The sequence below is a fragment of the Gymnogyps californianus genome, chromosome 4, assembly GCF_018139145.2.
Source record: "Gymnogyps californianus isolate 813 chromosome 4, ASM1813914v2, whole genome shotgun sequence".
Taxonomy (NCBI): Eukaryota; Metazoa; Chordata; class Aves; order Accipitriformes; family Cathartidae; genus Gymnogyps; species Gymnogyps californianus.
The window spans coordinates 14,698,747-14,726,281 of NC_059474.1; the positions used below are offsets into that span (position 1 = coordinate 14,698,747).

Here is a 27,535-nt window from a genome sequence, read left to right on the forward strand (position 1 = left end):
ACCCTGGGGTTTTTTTTGGAAATCAGTTAGTTCCCTTCAGGAGCACACCTTTGGCACACAGATAGGAGGGATATATACTTCACCAGGTTTACCTTCAGCATTATCCCAGGAGGCACTGCACCTTCAGCTACACTCGTGCCATGACCCGGTTTGCATAGCACTCTTTCTCATACACTCATTCACTCAGCGTGCTGTTAGTAATATATCGTCTGACACTTGTTATTACTGATGAAAATATCAACAAATAATTATGATTTATTTTTTTTTAGTGTCAGAGGTACTAATTTGGGCCCAGATGATTTAGAAGCAGTAAACTAAAGGGAATAGTAACTGCAGCTTACAAGTGACTTCAGTGATGAAAGTTAATGCAAAAAAAAAAAAAAAAAAGCAATAAACATCTAGAATTTATTCATACTCTGCATATAATTTTATTTCTCTGCTGAGTAACAAGCCCACACCACATTCTTAGGTGTTTCTCTCAGTAATATTTGCAGAGCAGACTCTTGTTATCATTGGCATCCCTTGCCAGTTGTGTCTCATCCTGCACTTGACCCTTTTCTGATTGTGTCCCTGCATGCTGTGTTCCTTTAGACTTGTCAGTAGCAATCATACCTAACGTGCACTTTCTGCATTCTGCTTTTTGAGTTTGAGCTCAGTGAAGAGCTCCTGAAGTAGCTAAGTTGGTCTCTTACTGCATTGCCTATTCTTCCCTTCCATCAAGGGCAGAATTGCAAATTATCGTAATGTAATTTCTATATGAGAACTACTAGTTCATCTGAATTCTTTTCTGTTCCTTTTTAGGTTTCCCTTTTCTATGCAATTTAACCTGCTAATTTTTCTAGACTATTGAAGTCTGCCTACTTGATGGCCGCTATCTTTATCTTACTCTTCACCCACCTTAAAAATCACAAATAACCCAAGTTGCCTTCCAGCCCAAGTTTCTCATGAAACTTTCTCCTATTGATGAGGATAAAAATCTAGAAGAATTTCTTTTCCCCCTTTTTCCCTTCTTTATCTGCATTCATTAGCCAGTGCAGGTCTTGCCTAATTCTTTTGATCGCTTCTGAAAAAACTGGTTTGTTTGACCTTTCTTGATTTAGTTATGTCCATTGCTATGATACTGCCACTGCACTTCTGAGCAAGTATTTGTATCTCTGACATACAGGACACAGCTGAATTTTTTTTTTGTTTAGTTGGTTTTTCTCAGTTTTTTGTTTTTGTTTTTCGTTGGCCTGTTCTTTTTAAATAAATGGTTCTTTTTACAGTAGGGCTAGAGGATGGTGATTGATGGATTTTCAGTATAATCTCCATGTGCAGATTTACTGGGGAGTACAATGGGGACTTCAGTACCCTGTTAGTACTAGTGGATGCCATATGTGTTTTGACATAATGGGATGTGATTGTATGACTCCATTCTTGCCTTCCCAAGGAGGCTGGGTTTCAGGTATCCTTGCCTCCAAGTGGCTTGACCAGCTCTTGTTCAAAAGCGCTGGTACCAGACACTATGTAAGCTATAAGCAGTTATAAAAGGAAAAGTATTCTATTTCTTGTTTACTGGATTAAGCTGCATTTTGCTACCTTTGAAGCTGTGAAACTCCTATTTAAGAATTTGATCTACCATATTTTTGTATTAGCAACTACGAAAAGTAACTGAACAACTTTTTCCCAGTGTTAAAGCTGTTGCAGTTATCCTCAGTGTATCACTATATTATTACCAGTTACACTGTTAGTAAAAAAATAAAGCATGCCTGAGGCAGGTTTTTTCATATGTATTTCGAAGTCTGATTTTAAAAAAAAATTCTGGTTTGCATTTTGTAATCTCTATTTTACTCCGTAATGTTAAGTGCATGGAAACTGTAGAACTCTGCAAATACCACAAAGCTGAGCAGGGTACAGGAACCTAGACATATAAAGACAAGAACTTTATACTCTGTTCAGTGGTAGACCAGCCAGAACTTATTATTGTAATCTGAAATAAGGAGTGGAGATTTTTTGCTTCATCAAGGGGCCATCATGAAGCTGTTACTCCATCCTCGTTTTCCATCTGAATCTGTGTGCCTTAACGTGCTCAAGTAACTCTCTAGGCAGGGCTCACTGAACGATGTTGTGCATTATCCCTATTCTAGTGGATGGTGTCCCTGCCCATGGCAGGGGGATTGGAACTAGATGATCTTTAAGGTCCCTTCCAACCCAAACCATTCTATGATTCTATGATCCCATACCAGATGATCTTAATGGTCCCCTTCTGTCTGGGCCTGTGCGGAGATGGATGTAGGAATGGATTTTCTGGCTTTAGGCATGCTGAGAACTTGCTTATGCCACAGACTAGTCATAAAAAGCCCCATCTATATAAGCTGTGTAAAGGGAGTAGGGGAGAGGTCTGTCCTAATATATATGTAACAATAGGAGTTATCTTACATTGCATATGTAACTGTCAATATGTCATCTTAACCAGGCTGTGGAAAGCCTCTCCATCAGATGTCTCTAAAATCAGACAATTTCAAATCTTTCATCATTCAGAAGCTGCTTTCTCAGAGTGCAAATTAGAGTTATAGCTTAGAAGACCACTGATTACAGCTGTGATAGGGATTTTGCCACAAATTTATGAAACCCGTCTGTGCTGACCAAAGGAGAGCAATTCAGCTAGTAAAATGTAAATGGAAACACTATATATGGCTGCTTTTCTGCTATGAAAAATAATTTTATAACATTTAAAGTAGTTTTAACCAGAGGGGGAAAAAGCCCTGATATTTAGATGTCAAATACATGGCAGTGTTGGAAGCAAACAAGTAAAATATAGAATATTACTTCTAATTAGTTTGCCTTACTGTTTGCTGGCTAATCTATGCTTGTGTACTAGCTGGCCAGTAAGCAGAAACTAATTTTCAAGCCAGATGAACCATGTGCTGCTTTTTTCATGTGCAACCAGTCACATGGGATGGGAATGAAGAGCTTTCGCTATAATACTCAGGGACATTAGAATACACTTAAAACTTTGTGGAGGAGATCAGGGAGACCCACGCTGACAGTACATTGAAGATGCAGGAAGGAACTGGTGGTTTTGTATGTGATGAGAGGTGACGAGATGGGGCGATGTGAATCGGTTGTAGGCATTCCTGTGGCAGGGATTACAGCAGACACAAGGAAGATTTGGCATTATTGCTGTGAATTGTGTAAGAGATCTCTAAGGGTATCAGGCTAGCTTTGCAAATTGAAGATCCCTTCTTTTTACTTGTATTACTGCATTAATATAGTTGCATTATACATACCTTGAACAAGGATGGAAATTTTCACATATAAATAAAAATCTAAATTAAAATGAGGGTATGAGTTGAGGTTTTCTTTCCTTTTTTTAAAAGCAAATATAATAGGCTGTGATGACTGTATCATCAGGAAACCCAAGATGAACATAGGATAAGCTGCTGTAGCAAAGTTTTATCATCCTGTCATCTATGGCTGTGGAAACACTGTTAAATACCTTTATACAGTATGCTTTTCTGGTGGTTATCTACAGTATGTTAATATTTTACTGACAGGCCTCCATTTTTATTAATTTAGTAACAAAAATATATTAATCCTATTAGAAAATATTAAATACATAATGTGTCATCTAAAATAGAAATAAATAATGGGAACAGGTTTTAATAAATCTTATAATCGACTTGATATTAAAAATGTGCATTATTTTGCAGAATTCTTCTTCACTCTGGTTTAAATTCACAGATTTCATAGTACAGCTACTTTAAAAATGAAGCTCGGTATTTAGGATAACAGAAACATACATTTAAGTACAATAAGTTCCAATTTTTTGTACTTCTTTCAACATTTGAGCTATTCCTTTATCCTACTTGGTTTTGCATTTTTAGAATTGAAATATTCCAGTGAAGCATAAGTACTGAGGGTAATGATATAACTTCTAGTTGTATTTTCTCCTTATCTGCTCAGTATTTGATTATGTACAAGATGATAGGATATATTGCTTTTTCTACATCTTTTACTAGTCAAAAATGTTTTAAAAAAACCTCTCAGCTTTATAGAAGTGACATTTTTATCAGTGATGGTTATTGTACTTTTTACTTCTTTTTCTGTGAAAATCAGTGTTGCAGAAAAGCTTCTGTGGAGATGGTGAGTGGGAAGAAGGTCTAAGATGTGTACTTGTAGATTTATGTTGGGGATTTCTTAAGTGACAAGTTTGTCTTGTTTCTCAGCCATATTATGTCTGAGTATGCGAGGATGACAGATACAGAGCGTGATCAGATAGATCAAGATGCTCAGATATTTATGAGGACATGTGCCGATGCCATTCATCAGCTGAGAACAGAAGGTAAACTGAGCAACTCTGAAATGTTTTTTCTTAGTTACTGATAAAGGCTAATATAATGCTGAATATTGGATGGTGAATCTGAAATGTTTTTGGAAAGAGATTGGTGAAGTCTCATTGCCTTTTTGTTTGCATCTGTGTAATCCCATTGACTGATTAGTACTGTACTTAATTTTCTTTAGTGTTAGTGCAAGGAGAAGCCACAGCATAGAATTTTATTTATTTGTTCAAATACACTAATTAGCAAGTGTAAAAAAGATAGTCTTAAATATTTACTACTTGAATAGTAATTTAGCACTGTGGCACAGAGGCCTGAACCAAAGCTCACTAAAGTCAATGGTTGTGTTTTTCTAGCTTGTCCACCTGTAAGGTATTAGAAATATCATCTTTCCAAGTTTGAGAAAATTAAATAACTTTAACAGAGTCCTCGTAAAGTAACAGTGTTTTTGACAACTTGAGTATGGGATCGTACCTTTACAACACTATCTTATCAAAGTTGTAGAGAGAAGTACTGGTTTGCCATTTTCAAGTTGACTTGCTGTATGTGTGTGTTTTATCAATATACCAAAGATTTTCATCAGCTTTGAAATGCCATCTAAACATAGTTGTAGCATTATTCAGAATCATTGAAAGTCAGTCATGCATGGGAACTACATAGTATCAAAATAAGAAATATTAATATATGTGAATTAAAAGGATGCTTGACGCAAATCCCAAAGATTTCCACATAGTCTATACACTGCGGAATTTGAAATGCTACAAGTTCAATATTTTAAGCAAGTTAAATCTCTAGATCTGTTTTGCTATGCTTAGCTTGGTGACATCTATTCTTGTTTAGAAATTTAATTGACATAATATGACTCAGAGGCATACATAACAAATCAATAACATAAATATTGTAAGACACTAGTTGTTTTCAGCTTTTGGTTTGTTGTAATGACTTGCTGTTTTACAGAACCTATATTTAAATATAGCTATGTTTAAATACTAATATATAACATATAAAATATTAATAGGCTCTTGAATATAATTTGCATATCAACTGAAAACACAAACTTTTGCAATTCAGTAAAAAGTTAAAGGATTGTGTTATATCTTTCTTTTGTATTTCAGCACACAAGGGTGTCCAGTCTGCTCAGGTAAAGGAGCACAGAACAGCTGTCTTGGACTTCATTGAAGATTACTTAAAAAGTACTTAGTATTTATTGAATGGTTAAAAATGAATGATTGTCTTTTCCAAGAAAGAAATCATGCTGTTCTAACCTGAAATTTTGTTTGCTGCTATCTTGAACAGGAGTGTGTAAGCTGTATTCTGAACAAAGAGCCATCCGAGTTAAGCGAGTGATAGATAAGAAGAGACTGTGAGTAGTGTCAAAAAATAGTTTAACTGTGCCTTTTGTTTGTAGGACATTCACCAAAACTATTATTCATGTTTAGATTTTAAGGAGATTGTTTTAAGGGAAATCTGTAGTTGGATGAGCAACTTCTGCTCTCAGCAGGTGCATTCCAGGGCTCTTTTGCACTTCTGGCATGTGAAGTTAAGTCTGTAAATGGCAGAGTGCCAATATAGTGTTGTACTTCTCATTTATGTAAATGATTAAAGCACCAAATCAGTAAAATGTGGGTTAATAAACCTATTGGACTTCTACAAATGCAACAAAATATTTTTGTGTGTCCCATTAAGTAATATTCTGCATACAATAATTTAGAATGAAATCCTGCACATTGGTAATATGTCTCAAAGATGATATTTAGGATACTGTCTCTTTAGGTACAAGAGACATTCACTTCTCTCTCCCATTCTCTTTTTTTTGTCTTTTTTTTTTTTGTCTTTTTTCTTTTTTTTTTTTTTGTCTTTTTCTTTTTAAGCCACTATCTTTCTGCTAAAGTGAGTGATAACGTTGTGAATAAATGCTACTTGAGATGGCAGGTCTTTATGGCAAGTAGAAACATGATTAAAATAAAAATCTTGAATGTAACTTCTTAACTGAAGCAAAAGAGTTTCAGCTTCCTGTCGTGGCATACGTTCAGGCTGCTAACGTAGAGGTGAAAATGTCTAGGAGACGTTAAAGATGATGTGCTTGCTGGCTTTTTGGTCTGAGTTTTGGTTTTTTGGGTTTGTTTTTTTTTTTTTTTCCAGTCAAATATCAAAAAACCATATTTTTTCAGTTTCTTTTTCTGCGTGCTCCCAGGTGTAAGAATGACAGGGAGAATGAACAGGTTTGCAATTTATTTAATACCTGAAAGGCTTTCCATGTCTTCTCAATCTGCATTATTTGAATTCTAACCTTAAGTTCTGTTATGTACATTTTAATTTAAAAATAACAAATTCTAGAACATACACATCAATAAATAAATTCTTCAGTGTTTTTCCAAGACTTGATGCTGCTTTATCAGTTTGGTGTTTGGCTTGATCAGCTATTTACATTGAAACTAGAGAGATGTTTTCAAAAGTCCATAAGTACATTTTATTCAGAGTGAGTCAGCATGATTAAGCACAATTAGATTCACTCAAATATATCCTCCTGAGACATAAATAGTAGTACAAGCCAAAACCAAGTAAACAAAATACCCCAAAACAGTTCTGAAATTTGGTAAGAAGTAATGAGAGAAAAGTAAGGCATTAGTATTTTTGTAACTCCCATAACTTTTCAGAAAAAACATACAGAAACAAACTGTGTGATATTTTTCATGTGTAAAAATACATAACCTTATCAGTATTCTTCACACTAAAGAACTTCAAAGAAGGATAGCATGGTTCCTGCAGTTATAGAATTGGGTAACAAATACCAGCTCTTCTGTTTGTTGTACTCTTATATTATTGTTTCCATGTGAAATCCCAGGTTCAAGATTTCTCAAATGACTAAACAGAGAAAGCAACTCAATTCGATGTATGCTAAACGTGGAGCAATGAAAAAGCTATTTCGGAAGTTAGAATACCACTTAAATAAAGAGCAATAAGGCATTAAAAAGCCCAGAAGATGCAGTCCTTCTGTGTAATATTGGAGGGTATCTCTTTGCCTCTTTTTATGGATGTAAGAACTAGAAAACAGATGTTGACCAGGTGGAGTCTGTATGCGTTGCAGATGTGATGTAATGGCTAAATTGTCATTTAAATTAAAATTCAATTTAAATAAATCACAGGGCATAAACCAATCTTTGTGATGACTTGAAAAAAATTGTCTTTTTTCATATGCCTTCAACAAGTTGATTTGTAATTTCCCCAAGGATTTCAGCAGATGCTTTATGTGATAATAAGAACATGTTTCATCACTTAAAAGAACTAGGCATTCTTTAAGTAGTGCATCCCAGGCATTTTGTTTGTTTTTAATTGAAAACTTGGTACATTAGCATACTCTGCAAAGTAAGGACAACAAACAATAAAGGAATAAATTTCTTTACAAGTAAATTAGTCCTAGTGCAGATCTTCTTTCCTGCAATTTAGTCAACTTAAAATATGTGCGTATCAGACAATACTGAAAGGTTTGCAGTAGAAGTATACTTCATCATGTTTCCTTTTACATTGATAAACATCCTAAGCTCTTCAACAAATTGCCTGAGTGTTATAATTTTCTTACATAAGTTGCCTTCATCTAGTAACTCATATTTTTTGATTAAAAAGTTCTACCAATTACATAGGGCTAGTTCCCCAGAATGAAAAGTTGAGAAATAGAAACACAAGCAGCTTCTTCTGTAAAGGTACATGGTTGTGATTTTCAGTTTTTATGTTTATTGGTATTCAAAATGATATTTCATTTCAATTTTAAACTTCTTTTTCCATTAAAATATCTTGTGAATTATGTATGCAATTATTCAAATCAAGCTGATATTTTTATTATCTGGGGAGCTGGCGTTTTATTAGTATCAGAACTATTATTTGAACTGCACAGACATCCAGATAAGTCTTTTTTTCCTCATTATTAGGCAAATTTGGGACTTGAGAGGGAGGACATGGGAGAAGAAGAGTTCTTTTTTGTAAAATTACCAAAAGACCAGTACTTGCAGAGTTTTTAGAACTAAGAAAAGTTCCCTGTTACTGTTTTTTCTTGTCTAAATAACATAGTTACTCAGTGATGACTAATGCATTATATTCTGTTTTTCTCAGAATTTTCTAATTATGGGTTAGAATTTAGACACAATACAAAGAAGGAAAGGAACACAAAATGCAACACCTTCTGTTAAGCAGCAGGGGAAGATTGCAGATCATAATGAGATTAACTGTTGATTATATTTGAGAGGGAAGGAAGTGATGAAGGTGGCACAGCAGGTGATTCAGCCCATTGCTTCTTGGGTTTTTGTTCTTTAGCTTCTCTAACAGCATAATTGCTAAGCATTTAACTGTCTACTACGTAGCAGTTACAGAATTCATTGTTGTCGTGGTTTAACCCCAGCCGGCAACTAAGCACCACGCAGCCACTCGCTCACTCCCCCCACCCAGTGGGATGGGGGAGAATAAAAAAAAAAACAAAACACCACCTCGTGGGTTGAGATAAAGACAGTTTAATAGGACAGAAAGGAAGGAAAAATAATGATAATAATATGACAATAATAATACTAAAAGAATTAGAATATACAAAACAAGTGATGCACAATGCAATCGCTCACCACTTGCCGACTGATGCCCAGTTAGTTCCCGAGCCGCAGTCTGCCCCTCCCAGCCAACTCCTCGCAGTTTATATACTGGGCATGATGTCATATGGTGTGGAATATCCCTTTGGCCAGTTTGGGTCAGCTGTGCTGGCTGTGTCCCCTCCCAACTTCTTGTGCCCCTCCAGCCTTCTTGCTGGCTGGGCATGAGAAGCTGGAAAATCCTTGACTTAGTATAAACACTACTTAGCAACAACTAAAAACATCAGTGTGTTATCAACATTCTTTTCCTACTAAATCCAAAACACTGCACTATACCAGCTACTAGGAAGAAAATTAGCTCTATCCTAGCTGAAACCAGGACAAATGTAGACAACAATAAACCACAGAAGTTTACTGGAAAAAATATGTTGCCACTAATTTTAAACGTTTTTTGATGCCACAGTGAAACGTACTTGACAAGTACTTAATATATAATCACTGAATATGCTTCTCATTTTTTGCATTGCCTTTGTATTAAAATTACATAGCAGGGACTTAGATGTAGTATATATCTGTCCAGTGCATACGTCTTTTTCTTTTCCTTGCTTCTAAATGGTCTATTGTGTCTTTTGGCAGAGAAGGTAAGGATCGCTTTCATCCTGGTTAAGCTATTTTTTAAAAGCTAGTTAAATAAAAATACTTGTTTCAGGAAAAAGCTAATTATGTTGGAATTTGTTACTTTTCCTTTATGATAATTGACAATATAAAGTAAAATCGTAATTATTACTTGAAAAAAAATAAAGTAATTGTGTTGGCTATTGCTACTAAAAAGAATTTTCAGTATGACCAAAATGTTTGTTTGGGGTTTTTTTAAATATATGTATTTTAATACACTGGATTTTTGAAAGGAGGTTTAATAAAATGTCTGTGTTTTTATGCTATAACCTTCAAAATTCTCCTCAACTCTGAACATGTAATGTGTTTTGTTCAGGAATACTATTTGTGCTTTCTTTGCTTTTGTAATAGTATTTCGGTGAAAGTTGCTAAGTACATTTTGTATCTTGACTGGGAAGTCTTTAATGTGAAGTTTGCAAGAGTTAGTGTCGAATTTAATAATCTGTGGTTGTTCTCATTTTAGAGAAATTCAACTGTGTAATATCAGTTAAATTATAGGCTCTTGTGCTTCTAGGTCCAGACTTGAGCCTGAGCAGAGCAATGTGTCCAAATCACCTCTTTCCCCTGAAAAATCTTCACAGAATCCTTTAGATGATTCTGAAGAAAAACTTTCTGCTGAGGAAAGCAAAGGTAAGAATAAAACGTAGTTATTTCACTGTTTGTGGCAAGGCCTGTCTGTTCAGTGGTACCTTCTTCACATTACAAGGGCCTGTTCCTGTGACTTGCACCTTTTCTATTTTCATCTTCCCTGAGTTGATCAGGCTTTTGTGAAGCACATTGTGAGACTGAGGAAGCAAAATCTTGAACTTTTTTACATGCTTTTTCCAACCAGCTGAAAAAGTCTTATGCCTTGCTGGATTCCTCATCCTCTCAATAAACTCTGTGTGAACTCATTCCTTTTTATTTATTTTTATCAATATCCATCTACTTACGTATCTTCTGAGATCTGTCTGATTTTTTTCCACATTCCTTTCACTGATGGCAAGGAATTGGAAAGTAGCTCAATGACTTTTGGGGAACATTTTCTAGTTTTTAAGCACAGAGATCTTGAGTTGGACCAATCTACAGTAGGAACATGAAAGTAGAATATGCTCGTAGAGGAGAGGTTACTGGCTGGCCAGATCCAGTAGTTTTGGGGATGTTCTTCTCCACAGGACTGAGTTTCCCAGCTGGAAGGATTGCATCTCATCTTTCAGTTGGCAGGAGATAGCCAGAAGTCCAAAGCAGTATCTCTGACCCCAGGGTCATTTCAGCTGGTGCTATTCTTGACAGAACTGTCATAACCCAACTACTCTGAGGGGTTATGCGTTGGTAAAGGTTCAGACTGCCGAGGAAGCAGATCCGGGCTGTCCGCCGAGGTACAATGCCCCGATTCCGCCTCGGCTGTCTTACTTCCAACCAACTGTTTAAAGTAGTTATATGTCCAATACCCAACCAATGTCCACACAACAATATTTGAAATAGGAGATAAAAGTACCCACTGGGTTCCAATAGGAAGAGAATTAAACCAAGTGAACATCAGGATTACCAATATATGTACATTTTATTAAGCATCTAGGTATGCACTAGTAATTGCTATATTAGATCTAACTCTATTCAGATAGTCATGGATAAGAGTATATAGTAATTTAATAGTAACAAAACCAATGATAATACAGGTAACAGTTACAATTGCAATTAAAGCGACTGGCAGTGTCATACGGTCAAGCATCCTTGGCCGGGAGGATGTCACCATGCTAGTGAGATCCTCAGTTAGCTCTGTTCCTAAAGTCAGCTTCTATAGCTAAAGGTTGCTTTACCTGTGTGCAATTGCTTGCAGCTGTGATCCGAAATCAAATCACAAACTACAGGCCAAGTGCTCTTTCAATTTTAGGCACAGTCAGTGGTTTTCAACCTAGGCACTGTAGGTGCTTTTTCTAAGCATCCTCTGTGTGCTTGTGGTTGTAGGCCAGTGTGCATCCTGTCGGCACACATCATTCTGCCTAGAGAGAAAAGGCTGGGGGGGGCGGGGATCGGTCACCACAAGGACTTGTGAACATTCCTTCTGATTACTTGGTGGCCTGCTTCTGAGGCCGGGGGATGGAAGTCCCTTCTCAGCCATTTTGGTCTGTCCTGGGATGTGTACGCTGGCAGAACTTTGTTGCAGAGTGCCTTTTGGAGTACCACCGCTATGCAGATAATTTCAGGTTTCATACCTAAAGAGAAATCTTGTTTCTGTGATTCTGGAGTTGCTTTCCCTGGCTTGATTTCTCCTGCTTGTGCTGTCTAGAGGAGTCCAAGGTACCCTGTGATTTACAGCATGAAATTTTTTTTTTTTTTTTTGAGAGAAACAGAAACTGTGTGAAATGTGACATTGCATTAGGATAATACTTCATCAAGATAGAAGAAATGCACTGGATGGCCATATTATTCTGATAATCAGTTATTGTTTCTTTGGTGATTTTTATTAGAAGAGTAAAGTTCGTCTGGTTGGTGACTTAGGGCCATAAAAAGGGTGGATTCATGTGAAGTGGGTACTCCATTTCTGGATGAAGACTCTAATACTGAATTACCTCACAGTGTGCAAATGGTTCCATTTTCTGATACAGCATTGCTTATCTTCCTAACCAGTTTGTACTTCTGCAGCCCTATCAGTATGCTTTTTTTTTTCCCCCGACACTGAATTTATTGTAAGAAGTAAAGGTTTTGATGATGTGTCGTTTCTAGTGCTTACTACGTTTTTATAGTATGTCTTAAGTGATGCAGCATAGAGGCACATAGATGAGTTTCACCTTAACACGTTATCAGTGTTTCGCAGCTGTGAGCTAGTGCCAGCAGAGAAGCGGCTTAGTAGCATCTTCATTGCCCTGTGCTCTTGTTACTGAATGTCTCCAGAATCTGTGAAAGTATGCACTCCCACCACATAGTGTCATTACAATTTTTAGCTCTAAAAATCAGTGCCACACTGTGGAAAACACTGTTCTTTGGTTGCCTTGGACAGAGCAAACCACTGCAATAAACAGAAATGAAGCTTTGTTTATTGCACATTAATTTAGATTACTCCAGTTTTCACTTTTATTAGCTTATGCTTTAATTTTTTATAAGAAAGTAGGGGTCCTGTCACATAAGTGACGCTGATGCAGTACTTACAAGGGATTGCTGACTAGTCTTTGAGAAAACTATGAAATGTATATCAAAATAAATCTGTCTGAAGCAGTTTGTAAATGCACACAGCCTGTGATTCCTCACATAAGGGTAAGTGTTGGTTGCTACTGCTTATAGAAATCAGCCTTGTGACTTTGCTGGTAGGCGGTTGTCAAAGCATGGAAATAGCATGAACGAGATGACTAGGAAACAAGAAGCTCAGTTTAAATCTTACAGCCTTTGATTTTTTTTTTTCTTCCCTGCAAGTAACTTTTCAAATTTTTAAGCAACTGGAGAAATTATCGCATTTAGAAATAAACTGTTTCATCCTCAGGATGTTGGTGGTTTAGAGAATAGTGATCATTTGTATTTATGAATTAGCCATCATCAGCGTGCCTGGGTCCCTTGCGTTAAATATCTCAGCTCTAAAGATAGTTCTTCTGAGAGCAGCTTGTGGTCCTGTCCTTAAATTGAATGTTACGATGAACAGCTGAATGTCCTACTTGATGTGCTGAAACACAACTTGGGTTTTGTCTGGTTTTTTGGCAGAAACCAAAGCAAAATGTGATTACTTTTGTTTTGAGGCAAAGCACCTGTTTACATTAGAATTACACTGGAGATGCCTCATGATAGGAAAATAGTCTCTCTGGAGATTGCTTTTATATGCTGACAGTATTTATTTGCATATTACAAATTTGACATTTAGTTTATGGAAATAAATCTAAATAATGAGTAGCTTTTGAACTGGTCCACAAGCTTAGCAGCTGTCTCCTTTCAGCATGGAAAAGGGTTCAGAGAATTTGATCATTACTTTGTATCTCCATCATGCGTTAACTACTACTCTTTCTGCAAAAGAAATGTAGTTTGGCTTTTGCCGGATGAATTGTAGAAAAGCATTAATGTCAGCTCCATGAAAGCTGCAGAACAACTTTCCCAGTAGCCAGAACTGTATTGCAGCGGCAGGAGGAACCCTGGGAAGATACGTGTTTCTCGCTTACCTCTTACCATAAGTATATTTGCTTATTAGCAATTGTGGTGGGTTGACCCTGGCTGGATGCCAGGTGCCCACCAAAGCCGCTCTATCGCTCCCCCTCCTCAACTGGACAGGGGGAGAAAATAAAACGAAAGGCTCATAGGTCGAGATAAGGGCAGTTTAATAAAGCAGAAGCAAAGGTCGCGCACGAAAGCAAAGGAAAACAAAAGATTTTATTCTCTACTTCCCATCAGCAGGCGATGTTCGGCCACTTGCCGGGAAGCAGGGTTTCAGTACGCGTAGTGGTTGCTCCGGAAGACAAACATAAACAAACGAATGCCCCCCCTTCCTCCTCCTCCCCCTAGCTCTTATACTGAGCAGACGTCATATGGTATGGAATATCCCTTTGGTCAGTTTGGGTCAGCTGGCCTGGATCTGTCCCCTCCCAAGATCTTGCCCACCCCCGGCCTACTGGTGGGGGGGCAATGTTGGAGAGACAGCCTTGGGAGCACTGCTCAGCAGTAGCCAAAACGCTGGTGTGTTGCCCACACCGTTCTAGCTACCAGTACAGAGCACAGCACTGAGGGCTGCTGTGGGGAAAATTAACTCCATCTCGGCTAGACCCAATACAGCAATCACATTAGATACACGTGCTGTTTTTTTTAACAGTGCTGACAGTGCCTGAAAGTAATTGGTTCCTCTGGGATAAAATAGGAATAATCTTTTTTTTTCTTGCCTCTGTAAACTAATTATCTTCTCTTCTTTGAATCCAGTAAATAATTCATTGTAATCTTGATATAATGTAAATACATTGATTACCTAAACAAATAAGTTTTGTGTTTCTGTGAAATAGACTTGAAATACTGATGATACCTCATAGAAAACGTAGGGTTGAATCCTTTCTAAACAATCTTTAAAGATATTCTTGTTTTTATTTCTTATTACTTGTAAGAAAGAACAGATCTATTTTTGGTTTGTTTTTCATTGTTGTTTTTTTTTTTTTTTTTTTAAATTTACTATATTCCTTATCCACATCCCTCATTTGTAACGTTGTTATTGTATGTACATCCTGGTTTGGTTGTTGAGAAGCAAAATATACATTTAAAAAGAAGACATACGCAACAATACTCTCTTATAATATTTATGTTTCAAGAGTTTTCACAAATAATATAGTGAAGGATAAAGGGGAAAATTTCTCCTTATAATCCTTTTCATATATGTGTTTATAAATAGGACTACTCCTTTCGGAGGCTTCCCAAGACAAGTCAGTATCTGGATGATGATGCATCAGTGCTGCTTATGCAATTGAAAAAAATTAGGTTTAGAAGGTTATAACAAAACAAATGAAAATACTTATAAATGCCTGAAAAAATGGACTGGGATAAATAGGAAGTCTGAAATCTATGAAAAAGTAAAAAACAAATCTTTCTGTATTTTAATTTGGAGCCTGTGTCTGATAAGTCAAAGCAGGTTCAGCTTTGATCCTCTATGGGGTGGTGCAAATCTCTCTTTTGGGTTGTATAAAAATGCCACAGCCAGTGGGGAAAAGAGGCCTTCTCAAGAGTGCAGTCTTACCATTAGGATTTTAAACACTGATGCTAGAACAGCTTCAGAAACAGTAGGTTCCTGTAGCATAGTTTCTTTTCTTTCCCGTTCTAACAACTTCATCTATAATCAGAAGTATATAATTAAGCCTAAAAATAAATCTTCCAGAAGGGAATATCCCAGAAATAGCCGTTCAAGATCTTTTATGCCCAACTCCTGCTCAGATTTATGCAGATGATTAGCTTTAATCAAAGGGGAAGTGCTATTGAAATCAATGAAGCAGCTCTGATGTGTAAGGGTTGGTTTGTGGGATCGGATCCGATTCCTGTTATATGCAGGAAGACCCCTTGCACAGCGTGCTGTAGGATTTGCACCGTAATATGCAGTCTGAACAGCGTGAGGAAATCAAGTTTGTCCTGTGAACTTTGCTCAGAATGTCTTTGAGATTCTGTTTTTACTTTTTGGAATGAGGAGCTGGTGGTTCTGTCAAGTCTCATTGGAAGATAATAGTTTTGCATATAGACTGTCATTTTGAAAATTTTGTGTTTCCTTCTGTTAAATGCTATAGTATTTTGTGCCCTAACAAGTCTTAGTGCATTGTGAGTTGTTTTACATCCTTCACTGTCAATATATTAGTGCAACTCTTCGTAGTTCACAAAATTAAACATATGCGTAGACTTTTGTCCCAGTTTAGAAGTTAAAGGTTATTGGTGTAATTTTGTACTGTAAATACAGGATGAATCTCAGTTAATGACAAATGAGATATAACAATTTCATCAGCATTCTGAAATGGATGAAAAATGATTTTCACTTTACTATTCAGCGTCCTGCATTGTCTCAAGTGTTTGGTGGTTCTTTTACAGACAGGAATCTGCCTGATGCCCAAAGTAACCTTGGATTATTGGGGGATGGCAAAGGTGAAGATGAGCTGTCACCTGAAGAAATACAAATGGTATGTATATCTTGTGTCTTATTGTCCATTTTGTTATATTTTCTGCTGTATTCATATGTGTTAAGAAAGTACAGATTCACCCAAATGCATTTTCAACTTTCATTTTATGTAGAATAATGCCATAACAAGATATACCTTTTGCACATGGCTTCCTGGTTGTTCTAGTAGCAGCTAATATTTAAAATCACTACGAAATACTTACATGGAGCCATGAAATTAGTTACAACTATTTTTCAACAATTGAAGTTAAAATTGTTTTTAAAATTACAATTATGAATTGCTTTTTTAGTCAGGAAACAATAGAAGTCAAGTCCACGTCAGAAAAAGCATTATGAAACTTCTGAAAGAATAAAATGTTGGCTGTTTTTTACTTGGACTATTTCTAGAACACACCTTAAATAGTATACTATTTAAGTATAACTATGAAGTTATACTTCATTTTATTCCTTTTTTTTTTTTTTTGGATTATCAAAATCAGATTGGTTTACTAGAAGGAATAGCTACAAGCTTGCTGTCGCAACAGAATCTCATGAATTTTACCTTTTCTGCATTTCCCCATTATCAGCACATTTACGTATTATTTGATCCAATTCTGCTTAGTTGAACTGATATAGGCATGACTGCTGACAACCTATCTGTTAGACTTTTTGATATTCCTAAAATTTATTGTTTGGAACATGGCTGAAAATTCTTAGAAAACCTCTCTACATTAGCACACTTTGCCTTGTTTTATGTAAAGAAAGAAAAACTGTTTTATAACTAGCCAGTAGATGTGCAGTTTTCGAAATGGTGAGCTTTACTGAGGCAAAGGGCTGCTGCCGTATGAATATGTGAAGCTTCCTTGGCAGTGATTGGAGATGTTCCCAAACACAATATGCATCACTCTTCCCGTCAGAGATGAGTAAGTTGCACGTAATTATGGTATGGCTTGTCAAAGAGAAAAAGTTCTTCAGAGGCTGGTCTTGATCCTCTCATATTGTTCTTGAGTGCCAGTCTGAAATCTAAAGGCTTACTCCTACTTTCTCTTTTCTTTTTAAAGAGAATTCTTTACATATTTTCATTCTTCTGTGTTTAGGCACAGTATTATTAGCCCCCTTGCTGTAAGCTTCCAGAGGATCAGGAGGAAACAAGCATCAGAGGTGATGGCTCTGACAGGGCTTACTAATAACTGACTACTAAATGTTGGATTGCTTTTTGTAGGCCTCACACTGTAATTAAGTTTTAAACATGTTACATCCCTTGCCATGGTACTTTGGGAATAAATACGTTTCTTTTTCATGAAATCCTTTTATACTTTTTAGAGTAAGGCCCTAGATACCTCATGACTTAGATGAGTTGCCAAAGTCTGAGTTTTCTTCTGTTTCTGTTATCAAGAGTGAAGAAAGATAAATATCTTAAAATGATGATTTTTGCCCACTGAGGATTTGAATCTTTCCCTGGAATAAGTTCCCTTTATTGACTTGTGAGGGGGAGTGATTCCAGGCCTACGTAAGAAAAAAATCTGTGTTCATAGTTTAATGCTTTGAAGAATTTCTAGACTCCTAAATCTCCAATCCTAAACCGCTTCTTATTAGGCGTTCGGACATCTCTTCCTAGGGGAGAACCAACAGGCATTTTTTAAAAATCCGTTATTATTCTTTACCCATTCAGAGCTCTCCTGTGCTATACTTTTTTAAATTATTATATATTTTTTTAAACTTTTACTGGTTGTTTTACACTGATTTACTTCTGTTGTGCTTTCAGAAGTTGCACTTCCTGTGAAAAAGAGTATAAAAATAACACTGATGCTCCAAATTAAATAAACTTCTAGCTCAGACACACTATAATATGTCCTTATTCTCAGCTTACACAGTTCTGCCTGTAGTTTCCGAGAAAATTTATAGTATATAACAGTGCCTTGATGTCAGCGCCATGATTAAGCCTAGAGAAATGACTTGTGCTGGAAACTTTAGATGTCAGCTTTAAGTTTATCAGTCTGCTCCGTGGGAAGAGAGAAACAAATTTACTAGTCTGTTTAGAGAAGCAGAAGATCAAAATGCTACCAAAATAAAAATAACATACTTTGAAGTCCTATATATATATTAATACACTGAAATATTATTACTGCTTTTGTGCCATAGTTTATTCTTAAATTTTCATGTGTGAATTTACTTTTAAAATTTATTTTTGTTATGTACTCTCAGTACTTGTGTTTTAGTACTGATACTAGGAAACTAGAATTGAAAAAAGCATACAAAGGGAAGTTACCACTAGAGCAACCTCCTCTCTGCTTATAATTTATTCTAAGCTTTGCAGAAAGCTGGTTCTGAGCTGGATGTCTGAATCTCCTGTTGAATCTTGCTGTGGTTCTGATCTCACCCAGAGCTGTTCTTTCGTGTTGTACCTCACTGCAGGCAGACAATATGACCACAGTAGTCAGGGCTGTCTGTAGCTCACACTGACTATGAGTCTATGCTTCTGGCGCACTGTTGTGAAGAAATACAGGCTTGCTTTCTACCTCTCCTAAAAATTAACAAGCATCAGTTACATTCACATCATGCCTTGGAAGGAGTCTACATTTATTATGATTTAAAAGAAAAGTGAGTCAGCATTCATGGCAGTGTTAATACAAACATTTTTTTCTTTCTCCACCAGTTGTCACGTAGAAAGCGAGCTGATTGTTTCTAGTTATAGTTAATGCACCCCGATGAGAGTCATTTCTTGTCAGGTGACTTTTTTTTTACCATTGAATTGGATTGCATATTACTGGAGTTGTCAAACTGTAAATAGAGAGTTGTATATTTGTGTAATACGTACATGTGCGCAGCAGGGTTTCAAATGTAAATGTCGCCACTAATGTTGATGCTCAGAGCTGAGCAAGCCATCACTCTGTTCTGTGGACCTAACATGATTTTATTTTTTTAGGGTTTGGGGTTTTGGTTGTGTGGTTGGTGGGTTTGTTTTTTTTTTTTTCCATTTTATGAACACTATAATTAGATAATTTACAAAGGCTAGGAATGTATGTGGTGACTATTCCACAACAAAACTGCTCTTTCGGTGCATTTTTGAGGAAATTTATAGCTAAGAGTTGGCCTTTCTTAGTAAAAGTTAGATACTGTCTAATTTCACTCCTAACAGACTTTAAAGTCACTGGCTCCATTATTCTAATTTTCAGGTAAATTCAGGTCCAAGGTGCAAATATAGGTGTAACTAAGAAATAATTTGAGTATTTGAATGTGCATTGCTTTTTTCATTGCTCACATAAATCCTTCATACTAATTTGGCAATATTTAATGACTTCATTGTGCTTTTAACGCAGGAATCAAAGGGTCTTTACAAACACGTAAAAAACCCTCACAGCTTTAGTTAATTTATTCACTCAAAACGACAGTTAATTATTTCTCCTCTGCATTATGTTTGCTGTTACAGAGAAGCTAATTTCTACTTTTTTTTAACGTTTGATTCATGAAGAGTGGACCAACTGCATTTAAGTTACTCAGAAAATCCAGCAGGTCTCAGAAGAGGGTAGGTTACAGTGTAGGAACTGCTGTGTTGGTTTTAAATTGGAATGTGTTGTGTCAACTCATACATAACAATTCTCAATCATGGTTCCGTGATCCTTCCTGTGGGTAAAATAATGAATTAAAGCCCTATCATATTGCTACAGCAGCAATTTCTGTCAGTATTTTACCCACAGGAGAGAGCTTTACATTGTTCAAAATGGTTGCAGGCTATTGTATGATTTGCACAATAAATTTCAGTTTATAACCCTGAGTACAGGTATATTAATGGTTTTTATAGTTATTGTGAGCAGATGTCTTGTGGTCGCAGAGTGGGAAAAAATGTGGCTCTGCTGTTTGAGTTGTGAAAATATCTAATTTTCCCTGACTTTCATCTTCTGTTTGTTTGTTTTTGTCTTAAATTCAGGTACAGTACATATAATGACTTATCTCATGGGATAACAAAAAAGAACTGTGATTATTTCTTCTATGCATTAGATTTTTAGACCTATCTTAAGCAGTTTGTCACTTTATGCCATACTTTGGTAACAGAATAAGAGGCTACTGTCATAAAAGAGGCTACTTGAGCTATACTGATCACTAGAGTTTGGTTTATGTTCCCATCACGTAAATCCCTTTGTGACACACTGGTATATGATGTGTCCTACGCTCTAACCTTTTGTTCAATTGACTGTTTTAGCATATTTTACCGCTGTCTGCACCAAGCGGTCCATCAGCCATGATTTCAAATTGCAAAGATCATTTAGCAGTTTAAAAGGCAATCTGTGCCAGTGGAGGGTTTTAAATATCAAAGGGACTTCTTAAAGAATAATTTCTCAAGTGGATTTGTGCTATTTGTAAGGGATTAAAATCATTCACTGTTTCTTTATTGAAAATTTGCCTTCTAAATTAGTTATCATCTCAGTTTTACTAAGGCAGCAAAAAGGGAATTTTTTATGTTGAATATTTGTGCAGAAATACTTATCCTTACAGAAGTCAGAAAAACAATTACAGCTTGGTGGCCCCATTTAGTCACTTAAGGACCAACCAGTGACTCAGTTGCTAAATCTCGTGGCTCTGTTTCATTGCTCTGTTCCTTGGCTTTGTTCTGAGGTGACTCCACTAAAACCAGAGACATACAGTAGTGTGAACGTGAAGGAGTGCAGTGATGAAACACCTTTAACCATCCGCCGCTGTGAAGTAAATACCAGTGTATTAGTCAATTGTATTTTAACAAATGCCCTACTCTGTAGAAGGAGACACTACAGACAGCAGTGACAATGACACTTGAATGTATTGCAACACCGATACTTTTTTTACTTAACAAAACCATTGGATCTTTAGGGTGGAAATCAGTGGGACTTCAGGGAGTTGTGCAGGATGTTCCTCTCTGTTCCCCCTCGACCCATGGGGCTGGGCTCCTTGCCCGAGGCCTCTACCCCACAGTGAAGGTGACAGTGCCCAACAGCCCTCCTTGTGATCTTGGACTCTCTGGAGTCCTTTAACCAAGGAGAAAAAGCTGTTCTTGCCAATTAGGTAGATAGTGAACCTCTAGTACAAAAAGAAATCTGTTTTTTAAAAGAAAGAAAAAATCATTTTTCATTATTCTTCATGACATAAATTGCCTATGTCAGAAGACTAAACCTTTTTTTATGAGATTCGCTGTTACCCTTCTTTAAACATACCTGTCATTTCACACTCACTTCTGCCAAATTAAACCTACAGATTTCTGATTTTTAACACAGTAACCATTTCCCCCTAAGTTATGCAGGTTGACATTTAATTTGCTGTTGGCGGAGAGTCAGGTACTGTATCTCTGAGGTCCTGATGGGCCTGAAGCAAGATGAAAAATGTTACAGCACAAAGTGTGGGGGACAGTGGCGATGGTGTGGGGTGTGAGAAGGAGAGAATGAAGGTGAAGGGTATGAAAGGTGGCTTGCCTTTTCTTGTTTTCTTGCTTTTCTGTGTTGGTCTGTGGCAGTGCAGAAGTCTTGCTCAGCTCCTGCTATCCACTCTCCCTTAAGCCAGCCCTATCATCTGGTCCTGTGGTGGGATTCAGTTTACTAATCTACCAGAAAACTCAGAAGGAAAAAGTGGTTAGTGAGCTAAAATATCATACCATGAAATCAGACGAGCAGCAGCGCTTGCTTAGGACTGCGTATGTGGGTAGAGAGAGGAGCAGGACAAATTCCTCAGTGGCTGCACTAGATCTTTTTCACTTCACCCTGAGCAGTATTCACACTTTATTTCTCCTCTGTGTTAGTATTATGAAAGTACTTGATACGGCAGAAGTTTCAGCTGGAACATTCTGGATCATTTCAAGGGATGCATAGATCAGCATCTAAAGCAATGCGCTCGAGGAGTTGCACAAGCTGTATAAGATCTTAAAAGACCTGGAATAGGCGCTGGTGGCATGACTGGGGCAGGGTGGGGGTCACAGTGGTGAGCCAAAGATCGTCACCATATTATAATAATGTTAAATTAACATACTCCTGCAGACTGGCTCTGTGAAAGAAGGTATGGGTCAGATGAACTGTATGTTATATTACAGCCACTGATTTTCATGTTGCATCTTAATGACAGACTGCGTCGTTGTTTAAACTACTTTGAAATACTAAGTGCTTCCTTTTCAGCTATTTCAGTAGCACTGCTCTAAAAGCAAAATGCCCATTTACCTTTCACTGATGGAACACGACCCTCGCTGGTATCATAATTCTCTGTGATTCAGTCTTTCCCCCCCCTCCTTCCTTCTTCTGCTTTTCGCACAAGATGATAGTTGTTTTCAAATACTTACTATGTTCTCTGGGCAACACCTCCTTTTCTTGCAAGCTTAAGGATTGGGCATATGCTCAGATAGCGAGGAATTCCTATTGCACCAACTGAAAACCAAGTCTGACCTGTAAGCAGTGCCGCTCTGTTGGCGTTTTCATCTTTGACAACATGCTGCTCTGCCTTAAAAAGGATAAGGAGACCTTGCAAGGTGGCTAAGAGAACTGCTGGGCTTTTACTGCTAATGAAATTGTACTGTGATTGAATTACGCCAAAATCCCAGTGTGTTATGTAGGCTAGTTCAAAATAAGGAGATTAACTGAACTAGAACAGGCCTTGCTGTCTTGCACAGCTCCCGTGTCAGATTCTTTGCATTCTGAATCCTGTTTTCTGGTATTCGCGCTGCTGCACGTATCACTCCGGTTTGTCAGAGGCATGTAGCAGGTACTGTTTTCAGTAGAAATGTATATCCTGTGTGCTATTTCTGTATAACTGCGTAGGTCAGGTCTTTCCCAGCTTTGTGAGAAAAGTGCAAAAATCTAGTCAGTTGTGTCCGTACCACAAAGGTCCAGCTGTTACCGAGGCTTTGGCCATGTAGAATTAATTGGCAGAATAGCCTGAATACGCTTCCCCTCCTTCCCCCAAAATGGGACTTGTGACCCTTCCGATACGAGGTGTTCTGCTGTCCCTGACGGCAGGAGCCTTTCGGCTGGGGCAGGCCGCAGAGCCCCCCGAGAGCGTGCTGCCCGGAGCGGCACGGTGGCGGGGCAGGGAGCAGCACGCTGCAGGGCCCCCTTGGGCTTTTAACCAGCTGTAGCTGGCTGCCAGACTGCAGGATCGAACTCATTCAGGCACCTTGAACATCCCAGCTCAGTATGTCCTAACGGGTTCTTTGTAAAACACAGTCCTAACGATGCGGTTTCCAACAAGCTCCACTACGACATGGGATAGCTTTCTCGGCTGTATTTTGGCTGTGCAGATTTTGTTTCAGCAAATCGTGTCATCGTACTTGCTGCGTGATCACTTGTTCTGTGATGAATCCCAAATGATCTGGCAGTTAAGTACATCTGAAAAGTCAAAGCTTATTTTCCTGTATAAAGTTTTCTATTTATGCTTGTATTTGAAAAATGTTTCATTGATGACTCATGAGTTTTAAATGGAAGAGGTCTACTGGAATATCTAAAGCCAATGCATTTGAAAACTATGAAGTACTAGATGTCAAAATATTTTGTACTGTAGCAAAATCTAAAAGCTCTTCACTTCATGCCATGGGCAGTACATGAATAATGTGAATGACATTGCGCGATGATGTCATGAAGAGAATCACATGCTTTCGCAAGCATCAAAGCCTTCCCTGCTCAAATTTCTAAAATAGTAAAAAAGGACAGATTTCATCCATGATATTTTTCCTTACTGCAAAGTAACTTGAGCAAAATCTTCAAGTTATTTTGGGTTTTTTTTCATTAATGGGAGGAGAATGGCAAGTGTTACAGTGACTGGTTACAAATAAGCAGATTCATATTGTTCATTTAGGCCAGTGTTGGTAATTCTTGAAGATCTTTTTAGTTGAGACATATTTTAAATAGATTGCAAGGCAGGGTGGAAGTTGGTTGATCAGCGGTGGGGGTTGAAGAAAGTTCCCCGAGTCCAAGCATGTGAACTCATGTGTGTGATTTCCTTCTTCCAGTTTGAACAGGAAAACCAGAGACTTGTTGGTGAAATGAATAATCTCTTTGATGAAGTCAGGTACGGTTTTCTGTTACTTGACAGATTGCTGCGCATGCTGGTCCCATAACCCAGACAACACCCGCAGACAGCGGCTTTGCTGCAGGACGCCTGGCTGCGTGAATTGCAGTGGTGTGGTAGAAGGAGGGATGAAATAGGAGCGCCTGGGAAACGACCCGTATGAGTTTACATGTTGTGCTGTCCCACAGTGTAAAGAACGGCTCTTTCTTTAGAGTGACACACAAACTATCGAAAATAGTATTGGTTAAATTTGGAAGGTTTACATTCTGTCTCACTTATCGAAGTTTTAACAGATTCAGTTTTCCATTCCTGTCACGTTGTCCGCTGCATACACAGACAGCAGTAGGGGAGGTGCAATCGCTGACCCCCAGGCAGAGACCTGTCTTTGTGGCAGAGCGGCGGTGCCGTTTGCTCTCCGCTTGCTGTGCAGAAAACCCGAGTGGCTAACTCGAGCTGGAGCTTGACTTTTGGATGATCAGTACTAGGCAAGGTGAATTCCGCACTTCACAGCGGCATATAAAAAGGGTCTGTGGACTTAGGGTCCACCGTGGATTTTGTTGTATGAGAGGTACCAAGGCAGATAGGCGAAACCCTCGCAGTGAAGGCTGCTATCTGCGCGCTTCCGGGCGGTGCCTGTCCCAGAGCTTCGCTGTGGGCTGGTTGTCTTCCAGCCATGAATTATCAGAGCACCAATCCCAGGCTACTGCTGCATAACAGACAGCTAACAGAACAGCCGTGCCTTTTGAATAGCCCGCTTACCAGGTTGGAGAATCTGAATCTGCAGGAGCAAGGAATGTTTGCACTAGTTTCTAATGGAGTATTTCTGTTCTTTGCCAAGACAAATTGAAGGAAAAGTGGTGGAAATCTCCAGATTACAAGAGATATTCACTGAAAAAGTCTTGCAACAGGTTAGTATAATTTAATATTACAGCAGCAAATACAGCTTGGGGGTATTTTGATCTTGGTTGCGTGCAAAATGTAAACATGAGATTAATGAAACTTTGACACAAATGTGAATGGAAAGATGTTTGTTTTTCAAATGCAAAATCAAGATATTTACTGTTGTTACTTATCAGTATGTACTGGGAATGGAAAATGCCACGTGTTAGAATGATCCCTCTGCTTCAGAATTGGTGTCCTGTTAAATGTGTTATTTAATAGCATCTTTTCTGGAAATGGTGGCACCTCTTCCAAAAGAGCTGGCAAAAATTAGACGGGTTGGATTTGATTCTAGACAAATGGGAGACTTCTGTTGATCTTGGTGCTCTCCATTCAGGCTCATAAAATCACAGGTAAAGAAATTACAGCTTAATTGCCTCTATACCTTTGCATCATTGAAACGAAGATGTAAATAATACCAGATTTTTGAGTTCTGCTTGTTCCCCAAGTCCTTGGAAGTGGTTTTTTTTCCTAGCATTCATCACTGTTTCTCAATTTTATTTTTTTTAACAGGAAACTGATATTGACAATATCCATCAATTAGTTGTGGGTGCAACAGAGAATATCAAAGAAGGCAACGAAGACATAAGAGAGGTGATGTCTCTAAATTGTGTTTTAAACTCACCTGTTTCTCTTAACTTTCAGTTTTGCCCAAGTGTCGCTTTAAACAGCATGTGCGAGCTCACCCGGAGTACGGGTGCGGTGTGGGGTGGGGTGTCAGGACATGGTTTTGGAAAAATTGTGCAAGTTAGCTGAGGTTCTTGATAGTTCGCACTGCTTGTCCCGCTAACCAGGGTTTGAATGGCTGTACAGGTCTGCAGGAATCTACTTGGCCTCACCTATTCTTTAAACATGAAGGTCACCTGGCATGCATTTAAGCACCTGTAAAGTTTGTTTAAAAAAAAAAGGCGGGGGGGGAGAAATTGCAGACTACGAATCAAAGACAGTGCTGAAATTGTTGAAACTGGAGTTGAATGCTGAGCGTTAGCAGAAGAGTCCCTTTGCCATGCTGCACGTGTCTCACGTGCTCCTAGTAAACAAATCTATCCCATTGTCTGACTAATTAGAATGAAATGATGTTCTCTTTCAGGAACTGAGATTTCAATAAAAACAGAGTTCCTAAATGAGGCTACTGAGTAAATGGCTCAGTTCTTTTTTTTTTTTTTCCTCCCTCCTGAAAGCAGACAGAATACATAACTCAAGGCTGAGTTACCTACTGCTCAGCTCTCCTGAAAAGTGCATCAAACATGGCATGAACTGGTTATTTTTGCTTCGTTTTTCACATCTGTAGGTAGAACTAAGTTTCCTAAACCACAATGAGAAACAGTAGAGAAAGGTGATAAATACAAAACTTCGTCACTCACATTAATGTTTGTATCACATTAAAAAAAAAAAAAATCTATTCCATGTGTAAATCTGAAAAATGAGAGAGAAAAACAGGTCCCCTGCTATATGCTGGTCTCAATTTTGGGAAGGAGAATCCAAGAAAAATACTTGCTACACTTGCTCCTTGCTCTGAGACTGAAACACGTGATTGACAGAACTTCCAGAAATAGTTGTCAGGTTTGGGTTTGGGTTTTGGTATTTTTTTTTTTTTTAGTCAGATGATGTTTATTAGAATGAGGAAGGCCTGATTATTTCTAATCACAGAATTTCACTTTTGGAACTTAAACTAACCTTTTAAGCATGTCCATTTTGATGTAGTTCTTAATTTTTTTAGTGTATTTCCATTGCATGGGATCTTGGGATTTTTTTTTGGTGTGGTGGTGTTTGTTTTTTTTTTTTTTTAAATGACCCATTTTAAGATTTTGAGAGAAACTTTAGTGTGATGAATCTAAAGAGAGACAGCCACCCTGACTTCTATTCCCCTGAAATTAATGGCAAGTTTTGTTCTTTCTCTTGTGGGAGGGAAGAGTGAAGCCACTAACAGTCATCCTGGGTTGCCATTGTTGAAATTCTACTGTATGGTTCCTGGTGATGGTAATGGAGATAACCTTTTCCTCACAGGCCATCAAAAACAATGCTGGATTTAGAGTATGGATCCTATTCTTCCTTGTGATGTGTTCGTTCTCCTTGCTCTTCCTGGACTGGTATGATAATTAATTAAAAATATAATACTGTCTACACGCTTTGTTTGTAAAACTTTTGACATTTTTTCAATGGAGCAGTGTATATGGCATACCTGTACATTTTATGCCTTTTTTTCATACCGTTATGATGGAAATATTTTCCAATAAATAAGCATGTGTATATAACCAGTGGTGCAGAGAACGCTGATAGCATTCATTTTAAATCCCTTTATCGAACATAAAACCACACTTAATCCTCCAAATAACATAGAAACCCTTCAAAGAGCTGGTAAGAAAGCTCCAAGCTGGAGCATAGCTAACAGAAGAAAAAAACGATAATGGTTTTATCATAGTCACCCACACATCCCTGATGTT

The 27,535-nt window shown here is 37.7% G+C and overlaps 1 protein-coding gene across 1 annotated transcript in view; it reads left to right on the forward strand.

The window, feature by feature from the left end:
- The window catches only part of STX18 (syntaxin 18), a 73,663-nt gene extending 46,459 nt beyond the window's left edge, over window positions 1–27,204 (forward strand). Inside the window, exons 3-11 of the mRNA XM_050895310.1 lie at window positions 4,209–4,324; window positions 5,435–5,512; window positions 5,616–5,682; window positions 10,080–10,195; window positions 16,070–16,158; window positions 24,094–24,152; window positions 24,991–25,060; window positions 25,605–25,685; window positions 27,099–27,204. Of these exons, the coding sequence (XP_050751267.1) occupies window positions 4,209–4,324; window positions 5,435–5,512; window positions 5,616–5,682; window positions 10,080–10,195; window positions 16,070–16,158; window positions 24,094–24,152; window positions 24,991–25,060; window positions 25,605–25,685; window positions 27,099–27,194 (772 nt within the window). The 3' untranslated portion in view covers window positions 27,195–27,204. The remainder of the gene's footprint in view (window positions 1–4,208; window positions 4,325–5,434; window positions 5,513–5,615; window positions 5,683–10,079; window positions 10,196–16,069; window positions 16,159–24,093; window positions 24,153–24,990; window positions 25,061–25,604; window positions 25,686–27,098) is intronic.
- Window positions 27,205–27,535: the final 331 nt, after the last annotated feature.